General features: G+C 49.2%; 2 protein-coding genes and 3 non-coding genes across 6 annotated transcripts; all 5 read right to left on the reverse strand.

The window, feature by feature from the left end:
* Positions 1-814: 814 nt before the first annotated feature.
* Positions 815-3,876, reverse strand: PPIE (peptidylprolyl isomerase E). Its single transcript, XM_041460843.1, has 10 exons — positions 3,821-3,876; positions 3,646-3,744; positions 3,468-3,511; positions 2,855-2,881; positions 2,593-2,674; positions 2,397-2,497; positions 2,155-2,278; positions 1,882-2,067; positions 1,234-1,376; positions 815-1,140 (listed from the first exon to the last, which is right to left on the reverse strand). Exons 1-10 carry the CDS (start codon positions 3,849-3,851, stop codon positions 1,072-1,074), a joined length of 906 nt encoding a protein of 301 aa, XP_041316777.1. The 5' UTR covers positions 3,852-3,876; the 3' UTR covers positions 815-1,071.
* Positions 3,877-5,072: 1,196 nt separating this feature from the next.
* PABPC4 (poly(A) binding protein cytoplasmic 4) lies at positions 5,073-19,045 on the reverse strand. Of its 2 annotated transcripts, none has more exons than XM_041460840.1 (16): positions 18,917-19,045; positions 18,095-18,662; positions 12,495-12,688; positions 11,972-12,087; positions 11,009-11,148; positions 10,743-10,837; positions 10,013-10,150; positions 9,327-9,422; positions 8,599-8,871; positions 8,275-8,362; positions 7,916-8,032; positions 7,273-7,400; positions 6,611-6,704; positions 6,387-6,517; positions 6,209-6,308; positions 5,073-5,423 (listed from the first exon to the last, which is right to left on the reverse strand). In XM_041460840.1, exons 2-15 carry the CDS (start codon positions 18,285-18,287, stop codon positions 6,222-6,224), a joined length of 1,890 nt encoding a protein of 629 aa, XP_041316774.1. In that variant the 5' UTR covers positions 18,288-18,662; positions 18,917-19,045; the 3' UTR covers positions 5,073-5,423; positions 6,209-6,221. The 2 variants fall into 2 exon arrangements, with proteins under 2 accessions (XP_041316774.1, XP_041316773.1); XM_041460839.1 differs by having other exon boundaries at positions 18,862-19,026.
* On the reverse strand, positions 7,661-7,793 carry LOC121350001. The gene has a single exon (XR_005954626.1). It is a non-coding gene; the product is annotated as a small nucleolar RNA SNORA55 (small nucleolar RNA).
* On the reverse strand, positions 8,956-9,083 carry LOC121350000. The gene has a single exon (XR_005954625.1). It is a non-coding gene; the product is annotated as a small nucleolar RNA SNORA55 (small nucleolar RNA).
* Positions 9,574-9,709, reverse strand: LOC121350002. The gene has a single exon (XR_005954627.1). It is a non-coding gene; the product is annotated as a small nucleolar RNA SNORA55 (small nucleolar RNA).
* Positions 19,046-19,161: the final 116 nt, after the last annotated feature.

The following is a 19,161-nucleotide window of genomic DNA, read 5'->3' on the forward strand; positions in this document are numbered from 1 at the left end:
CTGTCAGGAATCATCCTTGCATCTCAACTTGTCTCAGTTTTAAGAAAATGCAAACTCCCAACCACCCTAGGAGACCAGGCAGTGAAAAAAAGCAATCCTTATGGAAAAACAACACCACGACTTGTGAGGGGCTGGGCTGGGCAAACCCAAAATCCCCAATGGCACAAGCACTTCCAAACATCCCCAAAATCCCAACATCAGCCCTTCCTCTCCACCTCAGCAGCCTCATCCCTCCTGCCAATACCTGCACAAGCTCAGAACCAAACATCCCTTCCATAATTTCACTGGAAACCCAAAATCCATCACTTCCCGGTCACCTCTAAGTGCAAAGCCAGGGCTGCCCACCACAGGAACTCTAAATCCACGTGGTTTATCCCACTCTGCAACCTGGAGGCTGGGAATCCCTTCCTACAGCCTCACACTCTGGGTTTTTTTCTTTTTCATCAGCCAAAGGGCTCCTTCATTTCCAGGTGTTCCCTGTCCTGTGTTTTCCAGCTCACACATCCCAGTGAATGCCCTTCCTCTGGGATGGGGATGAAGCTGGGACAGGAGAGACACCAGCCAGGGACCTGCCTCCCTCTGCTGCTGGAAAAGGACACTACAAAGCCAAAAGCACCTCCAGGAGATGCTGCTGTGCAACAAACACGAGTGGTTCAGATCTGCTCTTCTCTCCTTGGCACAGCTACCCTCCCCTGGAGTCAGGATTTAGGCACAGGATTAATGAAGAGGAGAGCAAATACAACAAAAAAAAAAAACCATCTTTGCTCAAAGACCAGCCTCCCACAGAGGGAATTCAGCAGCCAGGCCCTCAGTATTTTCAAAACTAGGCTTTATTTTTACCAAACATAAATTTTTTTTCCAGAACACAGCAGCAGGACCAGCTCGGGCAGCGCAGGCTGGGAAGCGATTTACCCCAGGAAGGATAAATCCTGCTCACAGGAACCTTGGTGGGGGAATTCCTCTGGAAGCTGCAGGAGGGGCAGTGCTGGGGAGTCCCTGGGGTGTCCCATCCCTGCTGGTTCCTGTCCCTCCAGGCCAGGCTCCCCCATCCAGCCCCTCCAAGCACCGAGCTCACGCGCACTCCCCGCAGTCCGAGATGATCACCTTCTGCTTTGGCTTCCCATCTTTGGTGCCCTGAGCCTTGGAGAGAAGAGCAGCAGGAATTCCAGGGGTGACTCCTCAGGGCAGGAAGGAAGCGGGCTCTGCCCCCAGCTCCCCCCTGCCCTCACCTACCTCGATCTCCCTCACCACGTCCATGCCCTCCGTCACCTCGCCGAACACCACGTGCTTCCCGTCCAGCCAGTCTGTTTTGTCACAGGTGATGAAGAACTGGGAGCCGTTGGTGTTTGGGCCCGAGTTTGCCATGGACACCATCCCTGGGGTCAGAGAGGGTAGAGTGATGGCTGCTCCTTCAGCCCAGCCCCGCTCCCATGCCCCACAGAACGCTGCTGGATATCAAAATCCACAGAAACCACTGGAAATCAATTACGCCGAGAAACACTTGGGAGTGTGAAAGATGCTCAGCTATTTTTAGCTGCAGCATCAGCAAAGCTGTCTGTATGGAGATAAACCTGCTTGCTTGCTCCTGCCTTTCACAGTCACGCTCTGACATTCCTCTTTTAAAATCAAGCAGGAAAAGCAGCTTTGAAATTGTTTTTCCTTCATGTAATACTGCAAATGAAGTGGATGGAGAGGGAACGATGCATTTGGTGAGACACAAGGGTCTGAATGTAGCAGAAAAATCTGGCCAATGTAGATGATAATAATTAGAATTAGAATTAGAATTGGAATTCAGGGCTGCTGCTATCAACATGGCTAAAACAGCCCTAGATGACGCTGAGCCATTTTCTCTCCATCCATCTCTAAAGGAGATGGCTTTACCTGGCCCTGTGTGCTTGAGGATGAAGTTTTCATCATCAAACTTCTTCCCGTAGATGGATTTGCCGCCGGTGCCGTTGTGGTTGGTGAAGTCCCCGGCCTGGCACATGAACTGGGGGATGACGCGGTGGAAGCTGCTGCCTTTGAAGCCAAACCCTTTCTCGTGGGTGCAGAGGCAGCGGAAATTCTCTGCGTGGTGGGGGCACAAAGGGGGGCGAGGTGAGGGCTGTGCCCCCCCGGGGGTGCCCAGGAGGGGAGGCTGAGCCCTGTCCCCACCTGCAGTCATGGGCACCACGTCGGAGCGCAGCAGGATCCGCAGCCGCCCCGCGGGCTTGTTCCCGATCTTGATGTCCATGTAAACCTGGGGGTTGACCCGGGATTTCTTGGCAGGAGGCTCGTCCTGGGCAGGAAAAGAAAGAAAAAAAAAAAAAAAAGCAAGTTGAGGTGATATTTCTCTGCTTTGCATCCTCATCCTGTGGGATAACGGGGATGCAGATGGCTCTGGTTGTTTTTCCCACCTCCTGTGCCTCTGCTTTGGGGGCCTCTGCTCCTCCCTCCTCCTTGTTCTCCTCCAAAGTCTTCCCTGAAAACTTCTTCAGCCACTCATCATCTGACCAGACTGTGGCCACAAAAGGAAAGGTCAGAGCACAGGAATTGACCCAAAGGGCCACGGAGCTCCGAGCATGGCCAGGGATGTTCTGCTCCCCAGCTCACCAGGCCTGGATGATCCTTCTTTAATCCTCATGGGTTTGGCCAGGTTCACTCGGATTGTCCTGCCAAAGAGCTCAGACTCGTTCTGCAGAGGGGAAAAAAGCACAGCAAAGCCCACCAAAAGGTATAAAACCACCGTGCCCCCCAAAGCCCTGCAGAGCTCAGAGGACAGAGCTTCTGCTCTCTCTGTAGCCCACAGCACCCAGGGCAGCAAAGCCACACATCCCCAGGGAACAGGGAGCAGGAGTGGGAGCAGGGTCCATACCATGTTGTCAATAGCTGCTGCTGCATCCTGCCAGAAAAAATCAAAATAAAATCATTATTAACATTTATTCTCAAGGTCCAGCATAGCCATGCTCCAGCATCTCATTATAAAGACAACTGCCAGGTTTTCCTAAACCCCATTTATCCCAGGGATGTATGAACTGATGGGTTTTGTAAAAGCCATATCCCAGCCCCATCCATGTGGGGTTTCCAAACCCCATGTGGGTGTCATCTTCCAAAAACTCACTAACCCCTTGTATTTAAGATGTTTTATTGCTGCCATGGGCTTTTGGGAGAGGGGAGATTTGTGTACAAAGCCCAGGACCCACGATCAGAGGACAAAATATGACAGCCCATGAAACCAAGGAACCCAGCCAGGGACGGTGGCGGGGCAGCAATTTGGGTTGGAAACAGGAAAAATGGGAACTTCAGCCTTAGAGAAAATGGCAAAAGTGGGAATTTGAAAGAGCAGAACAACATCTGAATGTTATGGTGGGTAACCATTTCACAGATTTCTCCAGCAGGAAGAGGATCCATCCCAAAACCCCAGGGGGAGCAAAAACCCCAAGGGGAGCAAAAACCCCAAATGGCTCAAGCACTTGCTGGTTCCTCACCTCTGCCAGCTCAAACTCCACGAAGGCGAATCCCCGGTGCTTTTCTGGAGGGAAGGAAGGAAGGAAGGACGGACAGAGGGGTCAGGGGCAGCACGGACACACCGGCCCCAGTGGGAAGGGGAGGGTCCCCCACCCCAAACCCGCATCCCGGGGATGCTCCAGCGCCTCGGGCACACACCGGTCTCGTAGTCCAGCGGGATCTGGATGTCGGTGATGTCTCCGAAGGGGATGAAGGCAGCGTGCAGCACCTTCTCGTCCACCTCCTCGGCCAGCCCGCCTGCGGGGCGGCCAGCGGTCACCGGGCACCGCCGGCGGCCCCGGCCCCTCGGGGCTGCCCCAGCCCGGCCACTCACCCACGTACAGCACCCGCTTGGTGGCCGCCATCGCGTCCCGGTGCCCCGGAACGGCTCGGCACGGCACGGCCCGCCCCGGAACGGCGGCAGCGCTCCGCCCTCCGCGGCTCGGGGCATGGAGCGGAGAGCGCGTCCGGGCTTTGAGCGTGCCTTCCAGCCCATCCCGTGCTTTGTGCGTCCGTTCCGGCCCGTCCCGGGCTTTGTGCGTCCATTCCAGCCCATCCCAAGCTTTGTGCAGCCCTTCCAGCTCATCCCGTGCTTTGTGCGTCCATTCCGGCCCGTCCCGGCCTTTGTGCGTCTATTCCAGCTCATCCCGGGCTTTGAGCATCCCTTCCCGGGCTTTGTGCGTCCTTTCCAGCCCATCCCGGGCTTTGAGCATCCCTTCCCGGGCTTTGTGCATCCATTCCGGCCCGTCCCCGGCTTTGTGCGTCTATTCCAGCTCATCCCGGGCTTTGAGCATCCCTTCCCGGGCTTTGCGCATCCCTTCAGCCCATCCCGGGCTTTCGCATCCCTTCCAGCCCATCCCGGGATTTGAGCATCCCTTCCAGCCCATCTCAGGCTTTGAGCAGCCCTTCCAGCCCATCCCGGCCTTTGTGCGTCCCTTCCAGCCCATCCCGGCCTTTGTGCAGCCCTTCCTGGGCTTTGACCGTCTATTCCAGCCCATCCCGGGCTTTGTGCAGCCCTTTCTGGGCTTTGACCGTCTATTCCAGCCCTTCCCGGGCTTTGTGCAGCCCTTCCAGCCCATCCCAGGTTTTTCCAAAGCCTCCGAGGCACGGCGGGACAGGCGCGTTCAGCCCCAGGCGCAGCGAGGGGTTTGAGCTTTGACTGGGGGGGATTGCACCCGGCTTAGTGCGTGCTCTGTGTTTGGCTGAATAATGGTTTTTAGTAAGTAAAAGTAAGTTTGCAAAGGATTTTCGACCTCAGTGCCAAAATTCGGCCACCGTTGGAGTGTAAAATAGCAGCAGGACCACTAAAAACCCAGCTGAAAACAGAAATGTAAACAAAGAGCAGCCCAAACCCTTGTAATCTTCACTTGAAAATGCCTCCCCAGCCCTTCTCAGATCACTGTTTACAGCCATCACCCCTTCAGACACTGCCCAGGCATGATTTTAAATACTCATTATCCAAAATTAGCAAGCAGAATAAGTCAAAGCCCTGTTTAATGTATTCACCCCCCCAATAACTGCCCATCAGTTTAATTTCACAAAGCTACATTTATTTATCCAACAAAGAGAAATGATGACAAACACAGTGCAAGTTTATTCCTTTATTGATAAATGTTTCCCAAACTTTCCAAACTGGATTGTTTAATTAAACACAAACTCACAAAAATACTTCCAGCCTAAAATCCTCAACGTCCTCTTTAGAAGACACGGGGGCAGCTCTGTTCTGGCAAAGGAAAAGCTTGCAAAGCCCCCAGCTTCTGGTTTTGGAAACCTCGAGCTTCAGAGTTGGCTTTTTAAATAAGATTTTTAAGATTAAATTACAAAATGCAATATAACTATGTGATACAATGCATGGCCTTGAGATCTGCAGGACAGTGAAGGATCTTCAAACATCTTGAGCTGATGTCTAGGAAGGGGCTATTTGGCTTCTTTGTATCCTAGAGGAGAAAAACAGAGAAATTATTCACAGCATCCCTGCTCCTGGACAGGGAATATTCCAGCATTCCAAGGAATAAGGATTCCAATATAATTGGGAAGGTACAGAAAAGCTGCTCGTGGTGGTGAGATAATCAGAAATTGTTACTATCCACAAGAAACTCAAATTCTTTGCTAAACCACCCAGTGAAAATAAGAATTCTGCACCAGCTTGAGTTGTGACATCTGATCACAAACAGCAGCACAGGAAGTCCTGGAGATGGCAGTTCCAGACAACTCACAGAAAAATGGATCATGAAAAGCAGGAAGAGGCATTCCAAGAATCAAAATCCTTATTTACAAATTAAACCAGAGCCAACCCCAAACACAGGTGACAACACTTGTGTGGACAGACCTATCCAGTGGAACATTTCCAACATTTATTATACCCTGAAGGCAGGTGGTTTCCAGGATGAGGAATGGGCACTAAGAGCCTGTTTAGCCTCAATATGTGGCCATTTCCCAGACTAGCAGTTCCACAAGACTCATCCCCAGCCTGTCAGCTCCAAGGAACACCTCAGGGACTTTAACATCTTTAGATCCCTTAGATAAGCATCAGAATGAATATTTCTTAACTTCTACACAAGTATTCTGCTGGGAGAAATTACATTAGGAGCTTTATGTTGTTGATGAGTGGATTGCAGTCAGGTAAGTGCTGGTGACAAACCCACATGAATTGTTCACTACCAACTGTTTTATTTACTGATTTTGAAAGCTTTCCACTGAAGCTGAGGACTGAGACACTCACCAGTCATCCTGGTTCAAGAGGTAGCAGCAACCACACCCACTTTCTGGGCAGCTTCTTTCTTGGCTTGGTGAGCCTGCAGCACTGCCACAGCCTCCTCCACCTGGGGACACAAATCCAGTGAGATTTTCTCCCTGCTCAGAGGCCCCCTCTAGATAAAAAAAGGGACACAGCAGCTCACCTTGGAGCGGAGGGACTCTGGAGATTCCAGCATGTGCAGCAGCTCTGAGTTGTCAATCTCTAGCAGCATTCCTGTGATCTTCCCAGCCAGGCTGGGGTGCATAGCTTGGATCAGAGGGAACAAACGCTCTCCTGAGGGAGAAAAAGGAGTTCAGGTGGATGAGTTTGGATCTTTGAAACCTGAGGGGATGAAAAATGATGGATGAGCAGTGGGGTTTTACTCACCCAGCATCTGTTTCTGCTCCTGGGGAGGGGCAGCAGCCAGCATGGAGGCTGTCAGTGGCTCCTGGCCCTGCACATGCACTGCAGGCTGAGGTGCCTGAAAAGGGCAGACAAGGGTTCTGAAATAAGGATGAGGCTGATTGCTTCATATTGAGACACTTCTAAGATGTTCCCTCCTAAAACACAATCTTGTCAAGCCTACAGAGCACCTCAGCTTCAGAAAAGGGCAGGTAAGGTGCCCTTGGTTCACAAACACTCCCTGCAAGTCTTGAGCTCAAAACCCTGGAATGTCACACAGGAACACCACAAATATCTTAAAAACCTAGATCAAACATCATGAGATGTTGAGAAAGCCAGGTGTAGATGGTGCTCCTTTCCATGATACCCCAGTGAGAACTGCTTGGCAAAGAGGAGAGAGACTTAAATGGTTTCAAAACAGGAACAAAGAACCAAGAAAAATATCCTTAGAGCCAGTCTGGCTACAAAAGGGCTTGTGAGTACAAGACAGATAAACCAACCAGGGTGCCCCTGGCAAAGGGACAACTGCCAGGTTTTTAAATTCCAAATTAACACTGTCTGGGTCATAAAAGGAGCTTGAAGTTTCTATAAAAATACTTCAGTTGTATGTGAAACTGCAGGGACTTCCCACCCAGCCCTGGTGGTACCTGGAGAGGTTGGACACCTGGGTGTGGGCTGCGGACACTTGAGGCATATTTGTAAGGAGGGACAGCCCTGGGAGCAGGGGCAGCTACAGGAGGACGGGGAGCCAAATTCTGTGCTGCTGTGCCAACACCTGCAAAGGAAGGAGAACACTGTGACAAACACCTGCAGCAACATGCTAACAAGTTGGGATGTCTGGTTTTAATTCAAACTATGCTCTTCACAGCAATACTTCTTTAGAAAGTGTATCTGCCTGCTTCAGGAAGGGGGTGTTCTCCCTAGAACCAATCCCTAGATTCCACACTTTTTGTTTTACAGCTGATCACTGGGAAAAAAATGAATTTGGGTGCTCTCCTCCAAAAGCAAAACCTATAAGCTACAGAGATTTTTGGCTGGTGTTGCAGGGGTGTAGAGACAAGTCCCAAACCAGGGGAGAAGAACCCATCTGGATTTCCACTGCTGTGCTGTAGCACCGAGTGCCCCCAGACCCGCACCGCACAGCGAGGAACAGGAAAGCAGCAGGTGCTGGCTCTGCTCTTTGCAGACATCCCAGACCTAACAACCATCTTTGGGAGAAGTCAAGTTTCCACAGCATCCTCCTCCCTTCCCAGAGAAGGGGAAAAGCCCAGGAAGAGACCCCCATCTTACCAACTCTCTGGGCAGCAGCGGGGAGGCCCCGGGAGGCCGGAGCGTTGGCGGGGGCCAGGTGGCGCAGGGCGGGCCGGGGCCCCGACTGGCGCATGGCATTCGGCATTCCCTGGAAGCCTAAAGGATGCAAGGAACAGAAATCCTCAACAGGGAGCCAGCTGGCAAGGCAGGACAGTCAGCTACAGGGGTGGTATCAGAGAATCATGGAAAATGCTGCGTTGGAAGGGACACATAAGGATCAGAGTCCAGCTCCTGGCCCTGCACGGGATCATTCCCACAAAGGAAAGCATGAATTGTTCCTGTTGGGAAGTACAGCTCCCAAAGGGTTCTACAAGCAAAACAGCCTCTGGCACTCTCACCTTGAGGTCTCCCTCCTTGCTGCCATCGTGGGTTGGGTCTCATCTGTGTCATTTGGTTGGGTGCATAGTAAGTGGGTCTGCTCTGAGCCTGGAGGAAGATCAGATAAGCTCAGAGGCAACATCCAAGCGCATCACAAACATTGTTTACAACGTGTTTTGGCAGCCGTTGCCAGGACTCGACACTCAGGTCGGATTAACAGAACAGGCAGCTGGCAAGTCACAGAATTAACTCCACTGCTGCACCCCTCATTAGGAGTTGCTGCTTACAGGCATGAGAAAGGCTCAGTGAGATGAACACAGGTTAAAAACCCCACGGGAGCTCACCTGGGGCACAGCAGGCATGAAATACCCGCCAGCAGCGGGCTGGAACTGGTTGATGATGGTGTTGGCAGGCAAGGCCCTCATGCCAGCGATGCGCTGCATGTACTGGTTGGTGAGATGGGCCTTCCTCTCCTCCTTCCTCTGGGCCAGTGCCACATAGAGGGGCTTGGAGCCCACGATGCGCCCGTTCATCTCCGTCACAGCTTTGGTGGCCTCCTCTGGAGAGGAAAAGCAGACAAAGCCAAACCCTTTGCTCCGTCCATCTTCCAGCATCACCTGCAGCAAAGATCAATTGCTAATGGAGTACCAGTACAACTGAGCTGAAGAATCTGTGGTTTTTCAAATTTTAGGTAGCACGTAACTTGTTGCAGAGGTGTAGAGACAGGTTCTCATGAAGAGTCACCTGTCTGGATTTGCTCTGCGTTGCTGTCAGCACCATGTGTCCCCAAGCCCACACTGCACAGTAAGGAATGGGAAAGATTTGGTGCAGTCCTAAATGCACAGAGGAAAGTGCCATTTCATGCTTACCACCTCAAGCAAGCATGTTTGCCACTTCCTTCCTCCCCTTTTGGTAAGGGAATGAAGTTTTCAGTACAATCCCACTATTTACTAGCCAAGGTGTTTTCAGAATCACAACAGCCACAGGTTAAGAACAGCCCTTTAATCCCATGTCAGACAACAATTCCTTCTTCAGGCTTTAAAATCCAAGTAACCCCCAAATCCCACAGTACCTTGGCACTTGTTATTGACCCAAAAGGTGAGAACTCTTTCCTCAGTTTTTCATCATCTATAGTGTCATCTAGGTTTTTAATGTACAGGTTAACACCCTGGAAGGGAGAGAACAGCATGGCATTCACAACATTAAAAAAAAAATCCTTAAGCACATCAACTGTTACCCATCTGCCAGAGCTGTAATTTATCTGAAAACTCTTAATTTAGCATCATGTTCCTTCCACACCACCCAAAGCTGAAGGTGATAAATGTTGCAAAGGCGTAGAGACAAGACCCACTGCGGTGAAAGGGAGCTTGTCTGGATTTCCTCTGCCTTCCTGTGGCATCATCACATGTCCCCAGTCCAGCACTGCACCTCAGGGAGTGGGGGAGTTTCAGATGCCACCTCTGACACAACCCAGTTCTGCCACAAATTACAGAGAGCAGTGCAGAGTTGTGCTGTCTCTTCCCATCCCTCCAGGGATCCCCATTTGAAAGTCAAGGAGACTTCATGCCTGTTGTCTCACAAATCCTCCTAAACACTTTCAGTACCAAGACTAAGCCCTGATGCCCCTTCTGCACCAAATACCACGGAGACACCTCTGTGTTTTAAGCCAGGATGTCTCACAGTACAATAACTGCTCTGGCAATTCCTTCAACAGACCAGAAATAGTGCTTAAACTGAGAAAAGAAACAGATTATTCACCTGGTACCTGCTGAGTCTCTCTTGTTTTAGCTGTTCAAACCTTCTTTTCAGCTCTGCCTGGCGCTCAGCCTTCTTCTGTGCTCTGCCCACAAAGAGCATTTTGCCATTGATGTCCTTCCCATTCATTTCTTCCACTGCCTGCACAGAGGGTTCAAGAGGAAACTCTCAGCTGCTGCAGCAGGACAGCCCCTGATCCTGTCAGAACAGGACTGCCCAGAGCTGTCACTGTGTCCCTGCCTGTCAGTCAATAAATCAGAGTTTGCACGTTACCTTTGCACTTTTCCTGTTAACAACAGGCTCATTAAAGACAAGCTGAAGTTATCACACAGATCAAGCTGACACACCACCGAGTGCTGAACTAACTTGGAAATTCATCCCCACCCTTTCTTGTAATTAAAACCACATTTTAACAAGCATTCTGCTTAGAAAAGACCATTTTTGAGCAATGTTCTCACTCTAGGTGCCCTCCTCCTCCTTCAGCCCTGCACTGTAGTATTTCTTCAGCAATTAACATTCTTGATTATACCACTGTGTGGATCTAGGAAACTGGAGGGATGCCAAGTTACCCTTGAATGTCAAGCTATTAAGGTGCAAAAGGTTTCCAAGTTCCCACATCTAGAGGAGGTCATGCCCAAGGCAGAATTTTCTTCCATTTCAGAAACAGGCTCCCAAGATAAACCAAGTTTTTTCTTCTCTGAAGTTATCTAAGCAACATAAAAGTTGGTCATACCTTGTTGGCCTCTTCATGCTTTTCAAAGCTTACAAAGCCAAAGCCTTTGGATTTTCCAGTGGGGTCTGTCATCACTTTAACACTCAGAGTTTTACCTGTTACCAAGGGACAGGGTTAATAAAAAGTATTTCAAGATTATTAAATTCCATGTAATAGCTCCTCATGCCCTCAGCCTTAAAGTGACCCAGGTAGGGACTACCCAGCAGCACTCAAACTACCACATTTCATGAAATTCACAGCCTCAATAAAAGTATTTCTGTATTTACCATATTTGCCAAAGAGCTCCTTTAGTCTTTCATCATCCATGTCATCCCCAAAGTTTTTAATATAGACATTGGTGAATTCCTTCGCCTTGGCTCCCAGCTCAGCCTCCCTCTCTTTACGAGACTTGAATCTCCCGACAAACCTGTAAGATAAAAAAAATGAAAATCCCAATAAACAGATCGGTTTCAAAGCAAAAAAATAATGTGTGACTTGCAGCGAGGCAAAAAAAAAATCAGTGTGCAGTAGGAGCTGGGAATGGGGACAAGAAAGGGTGACAGCAGAGGACAACAAACAGGCCACAGACCAACCAGAAAAATCACCTGTGCTGTGGCTGGCCAAGGAGTCCCACAGAACCCACCCCAGCCTGTCACCATGATATTTTTATGAAAAATCCCTTCACCCAGGATTTTTCTCCTGAGAAGCCTCAGAGGAAAAGAAAAACAATAATTATCTGCTGCTGTGGAATGCAACAGGTGCATCTTTGATTGGTCCATGTGATTGTTTCTACTTACTGACCAATCGTGGTCCAGCTGTGTGGACTCTCTGAGCAGTCACAAGATTTTGTTATTGATTCCCTTCCTTTCCTTTCTAGCCTTCTGATGAATCCTTTCTCTCTATTCTTTTTAGTATAGCATTTTTAATACAATATATATCATGATATAATAAATCAGCCTTCTGAAACATGGAGTCAAGATTCTCATCTCTTCCCTCGTCCTGGAACCTTCGAACACAACAATACCAGCCCGCAGAGAGGCGGCAAATCAAGGCTCGCTCAGGGAAACCCACCAGTCCTGGAATGGAGGGGTAGCAGGCCATGGCTTGGGCAGGGTCACTCACCAGCCCTGGAGTGGAGAGGTAGCAGGCCAAGGCTTGGGCCAGGAGAACCAGTGCCTTGTGTGTCCCTGTTAATACCGAGATGCATCCCGGAGCATGTGAGCGCTGCTGCTGCCGCCTGTGACACTCACACTTTGCGGTCGTTGAGCAGCATGCCGTTCATCTTCTCGATGGCCCTATCTGCAGCATCCTGGGTCTCAAAGTGCACAAAGGCGTAGCCCTTAGAGCCATTCTCATCACACACCACCTGCAGGAGAGGGAGCAAAGGCAGCTGTCAGCGTCCCTCCTCTGCCACGGGGCAGCGGGTGAAAATGTGTCACTGCCAAGGGTCAGCACCCGGCAGTTCCTGCCAAGGGTCAGCACCACCTGAGTGTCAGATTCCTGCACTTGATGAGCAAATCTGACGTAATTTCAGCTTTTGGTCAACTCTGCCTTTCAGAGATTTTGTTTTAACACCAAGGTCACAGGTTTGACCTCTGTAGGCACCCGTTCATCTAAAGAGTTGGACTTGATGAGCCTTGTGTGTCCCAACTCAGAAAACTCTGTAATTCTGCTCCTTACACTTGACAAGGAGTGTCCCTTTCACCACCTACACTCAAATCTCTGATCACATCCCCACCCCAAAAAGAACTGGACAATGTAATCACATCTCACCTTGCAGGACAAAATGTTTCCAAACGCTGAGAATGTGTCGTAAAGTGCCTTGTTATCAATGGATTTGTCCAGGTTCTTGATGAAGACATTCCCAACCCCTGACTTCCTCAGGGAAGGGTCCCTCTGAGACCACATGATGCGAATGGGTTTCCCTTTGATCACATCAAAATTCATGGTATCGAGAGCTCGCTCAGCTGCAAGAGAAGCCAAGAACAGATTTTCTGTGGTTGGTTAGAAAATAAAGGTTTCCAGTGGGTGGGTGATTCTTTTCTCTGAATTTTACTTGGCTCATGGAGACATTTGGGGTATTATCAGAGGTGATCAATGACTTTTAAATCAATGTTTCAAGGGAGGTCTTTGCAGCACAGTCACTAAGTATATAAAAGCTTTCATAGACTTTAAATCTACATTATAGCAATATATTCACCACCCCAGCAAAACTGATATCAAAATGCCTGGTTTATTAGCCATATTCTGAATTATTATGAAGGTAAATTACTCCACACAGAAAAGGAAAGAAAAAAGAGGAAACTCTGGTAAAAAAAATGAAGTAAAAAGAGTGACTGTGTGGCTGTTTTGCTTTTCATGAAGCTCACATCTCCCCATCCTCATTTCTATTCAGAGAGAAGGATCATCTCCCTGTCAGGTCAGGGAAAATGTGCACGAACACATGGCTGGCTGTGAGGACATGAGTCAGCCTCTACATAAGTTATGTGGCCAAAAAACGACTCCCAAGTTGCTCAAGCTAAAGATGACAAAAGACTTGAGAAAATTCTGGGGGGAAAAAAGTCTCTACACCCCATCTGATTAACAGGGAAGTGTTTATCTAAGCCCTCAAACCCAGCACTGTCATTCTAAGCTGCACTGAATCCCCCCTCCATGAGGCTATTTCTGCTGCCTACTGGGGTATTAAAAGGATCATTACGTACACACATCAGGATCTTGTTCATAAAATTGAGATGCTTACACTGTTCTGTGCCAGAAAAACACTCCCAGCATGGAGCAAGCAGAAAAGAAAGAAAGAGTCTTAATTCTCAGCATGGAGCAGGCAAAGAGATGGAAAGACATGTATTAAAATCAAGGAAAATTAACAGGGCAGAACCCAAGTTTTCCAAATTTGTTTGGCTCAGTTCTCCCAGGCCACCTTCACCCTGTGGTATTTGCTGATTAGATTTCAGGAGCAGAAAATTCAAGGAAAAAAAACCAATGTGAACACTGCACGTGACTTGGCTCGTGCAGCCTGATTAACTACTCAGCATGTCCCAAAACTACCTCCAGGAATTCCAGTGGAATACTGCCCACCAAACCTGCACTCCCTACCCCCAATGCCAGCCTCCACCACTGCATGGAAGTTTCTCAGAATTTTTCATGTGCTTTGAAATGTGTTTTTTTGTTCTTGCTGCTTTTTAAATTAAAGTGGGACCATCACTGTTCTCCCCACACACAAATCCAGCTGGAAACAAACTCTGCTTGAAAAAAAAATATATAATTTAAGGACTCCAACAGCTCTGCTTAGACCAAGGTGTTAAATGCAATTAACTGCCAGGCTAAAATGATTCCTCAGCTGCTGCTCCAAGTCCATGCAAGCCAGGTTCTTCCTGCAGTCCTTTCCTGGTGTAGGCAGCTCAGCAGGCACCCGAGGTGCAGCTCGTCAAATTTGGCAGTGTTTATTTATAGCAGGCAGAGGTCCTGCAGAAGCATGTGCTGGCAAGGGCACAAACTGGGTGGATAATACCATTTGCAGCAGGAACAGGCTCCTGCTGGAAGGTGACAGCAGATCAAGCAGTGGCTGTAATCAGGGGGAGCACGAAGGCTCCACAGCCAGCACCCAGCTCCAGAGAAGTTGGAAGTTCCTCCTGGCTCTCCCAAGCTCCCTGAGCAGATACTATTGCACTGCTCTTTCAACAGGTTGCTACTGTTCCACTCTATTATTACACCCAGACGCTTCTGGTGGGCAGTGAAAGCCCTACAAGGATTCCCCAAGGGATCTGTGCCACACCCACAGGTGGAGATGCAACCCCTCTACACCAGGACCTCAGAAAACCTGTAAAGGATCTGCAAGAGTTCTGTGAATGACTCACACCAAGCACATCTGATTCACTTCCTTCATCTGAGCAAACACCTTCTCATTTTCTTCTATTTAAGCCACAAAGCTTCAGCCATTTCAGTTCCTGTATCTGTTTCTCTCCCACTGGTTCCTGTCATCCTTCCAGCAGACTCAACTGCAGCTCATACAGAACATAAAACACACCCACAGTCCCTTTCAGGCTGGCTTTTCATTCCCTTTCTGGACAGAGAGAGCACCTGAACACTCACTGCAGTTTGCCTCAGGCCTCAAGAGCAATTAACCTCCCTTGTAGATGCAGAGTTACACAATGCTGGAATTAGTGGCTGTGGTTGATCACCATGAAGATCAATAACCAACCTCACATCCCAAGATTCACCCAGGAGAAACTCCACACAAGGAGTTTTGTTCTCCCCAAACCTCCAGGCTCTCACTTAGGTCACTGAGCAAAAGAGTCCTGACAAAGAAAGCACACAGAGCAAATTCAGCCACTTATTTATTTTAAAAAAGAAATGGTGCATATTCAAAAGAATTAAATTCCTCAGTCACTGAGGTTACAACAAAATGCTGCTGCAATGAAGCTTGTGGCAGTACCAACTCTTCCCTTTTAACTCCACAATTTGCCTTACACAGCTCCTCCTTTACACTGTCTTCAAGGAGGAGAACAAACAAGTTTATCTCTACTTTCCTACACAAACACATCTATTTCCAGCCCTGGGATCCTCCTTAGCTTGGGAAACATTCTGTTTTTCCTACACTTCCAGAACACCTTATCTCTGCAGCCAAACTGAAGTTTCTCTGCTTCATTACCTTGAGCTGTCTTTTTGTGACTGTCAATGTTCGGAATTCAATTGCATGGAACACATGAAAAGAGAAATTCAGCTTGTTTGTTGAGTTTGTTTTCTTTCCCTTCTGCACAGTCAAAAAGAATAAATATTAACAACCACTGCTGAGCCTGAACTAGCCAGAACTTTGAAGTGTTTCCTTACCCTGCCTATCACAGGATGACAGGCTCAGAATTCAGCATTCCCTGGTTACTACAGCAAGGACCTGCAATCAAAACCAGCAGAGCTCATTTTCCCTAAAAATAACCTCTCTGCAGCAGACTACTGCCTGTTAGACAATGCCTGTCCAGCATCACTCCAGCACCTAAAAAACTGTAAAGAAAAACACAAGTTCTGGCCCAGTTTGGACACAGGAACCTGGAAGTGCAGAACATACTTAAGATGTGACAGTGAGCTCCTTGTGGTCCTGAAATGGGGAAGAGTTCTGGCTGCCTGATTTGCTCTGTGGACACAGGGGCAGAGTCCTGCTTTAGAACACACCAAAATAAAGTTAAAACATTGCTTTCTTCAGATTTACAAAGCCCCCACCCTTCTACAGAAGATGCCAGGGAAATGCAAACTATCATTTATCAACCTTTTTAACAAGTTTTTAACACCTACTACCAGTCCAAACGTACCACGTGTCCACAAGAAGTCTGCAGAGCACAAAACCTCCTGATTACTGTAAGCACCTACTCTCAACCATAAATCCAACCAGATTCCTCCTGTGCTCCTCTCAGCTTTTCTCAGATTTAGTGGGATGAAGCCAAGTGCATTTCTGATTATGCATTCCTGGAAGAAAACACAGAATCCCTCCTCCTCTCAGGAAGCCTCATGCAGGCAAGTGCCACCTTGAAAACAGTCCAAATTTCTGCATTTTACAACAAGAATTAGATTCTTTATAGTCAAGTTTGTTTTGGAGAGACCACAACCCTCTTCCAAACTATCTGCCCTGCTGCATTACATGGAGGGCAGCAGCTGGGTTTTTTATTTATGCAGGGTGACACATGCTGCAGTTTGACAGCAGAAATTCAAAAATTCACATCTCTTCATGAGGGCAGGAGGAGTTTGACAATTTCCCTGTCCCAATATTCACTCAATCATTAGGTTTAAACCACTTGACCTTCTAAGACCTACCAGTAACAAGACACCACCTACTTGCTCCAAGTATCACTTCAAGCCCAGGAGCTTCCTAAAATGTCTGCTGCCTCCCCAGCAGCCCAGAATGGTGCAACCTCCCCCTAAATTCCTGCCTATTTATTACCATAAAAGATTACCTTGGAACATATTGGGAAGGCCCCCATTTGTACGAGGTGCAGAATGCTTCTGCTAAAGCACGTGGGACCAGCCACTGATCCCTTCTGAGATCACTCTTCTCTGCTTTGAGAGAGCTTCATCTACACTTCTGCAGCCCATCTCCCCAAAATTTATCTAATCCATGCTGGAGTTCCTTCCTGGCTTTGTTTCTGCTGCTTGTTTTTATGTCTCTGATCCTGCAAAATGAGATCAGAACCTAAGGAAGGCACGTGAGCTGGGATAAATTTGTTCAGGACATAAATGTACCAAGGTGCTTTAATAAGAGGCACTCAGGGCAGGGTAGGACCAAACTCAGAGGCTCTCAGGTTCCTTCCTTCTCACTGAGAATCTTTAAAACACAAATACACTGCCCAAAAACAAAAGCTTTTTTGTGCCATGAATGAGAAATTATGCAGTGGGGTGCAAGTCAGCTTTTAAGCAGCATGACAAGGGAAAGGATCAAAAGTGCTTGGTCAGATCAGTCCAAGGAAATGGCATCACAAGGAACTGCCCTGGGAGAGGATGGAAGCTCTGCAAAAATGTAAAGTAAAGTTTACTTGTTGCTGAAATCTGTGCTGTGGTAAACTGATTCTGAACTCGAGGGAAAAGATCACTCTTATCTCCACTTGGATGCCTCTATCACACAGAGATGCTGTTAAACCCCAGCACGGAGCAAGAAACTTGCAGCAGTCAGCAGGCAGAGCTCTGAAAACTGGGGCAGAAAACGCTGACCCATTTTCCTTCCAGAAAAGACGTGTTCCAAAATGACCTCTCCTGTCCCATCTTTCATGTGCTGCTTCAGCTCTGCAACACCTGGCTTTGAGCAGGAAACAAAAGTGTGAAAAAAAGAGAGTCTGGCAAGAGCAAAGCAAATGTGGCTTCTGCACATGAGACAACCTGGCTCTCCACACATTGAGCAAAGCGTTTTGTTTCACTTTAAAGCAAGAACGCCACTTCCCCAACTGGGAGGCACATCCAGCTGCCTGAACAACAGGAAATATTAAATGTATTAAAGTGGGAGCGTGTGGAGCAGCCACAGATCAGTCACTTAACTGAGCACTCAGCCTACTCTGAACTTTCTCTGCTAGAACTGGCTGCACAAATCCCCACAGAAACAGCCCAAAACTACCCCAGAATGAAGTGAAACACCACAGGGGATTATTTTCTCATGAGAGGAAAAAAACACAAATCTCTGAAATTTACTATCAGTGCAAGAAACAGGCCTGTCTAAAATTAGAGATATTAATAAGAAGTGCATTTTGCAGACACCAAGAAGTAAAAAATATTCCAGCTGCAATCACCAGGAAGGGACGACTCGCCCTGTAACGTTGTGATGGGCAACACGTGAATCAGCGAGGGAAAAAGAGCAAAAATGAGGAGGGGGAAAACTGGATGTGGCTGCAATTGTCACTTACCATCTGCGGGCTGCTGGAAGTTGACGTAGGCGTAGCCCAGGGAGCGGCGGGTGATCATATCCCTGCAGACCCGAATGGACAGCACGGGGCCAGCCGGGCTGAACTTCTCATAGAGCATGGCCTCGGTGATATCGGGGTGCAGGTCCCCCACGTACAGCGAGGCCATGGGGTAACTGCTGGCGGCCGTGTTCATCTTCCCCTCGGCGCCCTCAACCTCTGGGGGTTTTGCACTCGGGGCGGGGGGGGTCTCAAGTCAAGCTTCTTATAAATATTAATTCTGGGGGAACACTCAAACTCTTAATTAAAGCCTAAGCTGCGGCGGGCAGAAGCTTGGGACAAGGGGGGCTGGCACCAGGACAGAGCAGCTGAGAGGGTTGTGCAAGCTTGGAAAAAATCAGCAAAAACACCCCAAAGTTAAGCCTCCTGGAGAGCAGGGATCGGGTAAGACGCCGAAATTCATACGCCGGCTCCCGAGCGCTTTAAGGCAAAAACCTCCTAAAACCCCAACGTCTCTTATCTTTCGCTTCGATTTAGCCCAGATTCTGCACGGCGGCGGCCCGTTGATTTTCTGAGGAAACAAAAAAAATAAAATAAACAAATAAAGCTCTAATAAAACTATGTCTTTTAAACCTGGCTCGGCTAGATAGCCTAAAGGTATTATAAATAAAGCAGCGCGGCCGTGGCGGCGCGGCACGCGGCGGCCCCTGAGGGCGGCCGGGCGGGCAGGGCGCGGCCGCCGCGCTCTCCCAGCGCACCGCGCTCCCTACCCCGCGGCGCCGACCCGGGGCGGGCTCGGCGGCACCGGTCCCGACCCCGACTCACGCGGTGCGGCCGCGACAGGCGGAGAAGCGACGGTTTTGTGCGGCGGGCGGCCCTTTATAGGCGCCGCGGCGGCGCGAGTGGGCCGCGGTGCCGCCGAGAGGAGGCGGCCGGGCCCGGCCCGGAGCGCTCCGCGCCGCACGCAGCGCCGCCCAGCGGGCGGGAGGACCCGGCCTGCTCCCGCCATTTCGGGGGCGCCACAGGAGAACGGGCGGCGTTGGGAGTGATTAAAGTTAAAATCGTTGTTT

This window comes from Pyrgilauda ruficollis, unplaced genomic scaffold (assembly GCF_017590135.1).
Source record: "Pyrgilauda ruficollis isolate IOZ18807 unplaced genomic scaffold, ASM1759013v1 scaffold149, whole genome shotgun sequence".
NCBI lineage: Eukaryota > Metazoa > Chordata > Aves > Passeriformes > Passeridae > Pyrgilauda > Pyrgilauda ruficollis.

Coding starts and splice junctions, on each gene's coding strand:
- PPIE (XM_041460843.1), bottom strand. CDS start 3,851: ATGGCGGCCACCAAGCGGGTGCTGTACGTGG. Junction 3,745..3,820: donor CAAGCGGGTGCTGTACGTGG/GTGAGTGGCCGG, acceptor GCCGCCCCGCAG/GCGGGCTGGCCGAGGAGGTG. Junction 3,512..3,645: donor CCCGCTGGACTACGAGACCG/GTGTGTGCCCGA, acceptor CCTTCCCTCCAG/AAAAGCACCGGGGATTCGCC.
- PABPC4 (XM_041460840.1), bottom strand. CDS start 18,287: ATGAACACGGCCGCCAGCAGTTACCCCATGGCCTCGCTGTACGTGGGG. Junction 8,033..8,274: donor GCAAGGAGGGAGACCTCAAG/GTGAGAGTGCCA, acceptor TGCATCCTTTAG/GCTTCCAGGGAATGCCGAAT. Junction 6,309..6,386: donor CAGAGTCCCTCCGCTCCAAG/GTGAGCTGCTGT, acceptor TTGTGTCCCCAG/GTGGAGGAGGCTGTGGCAGT.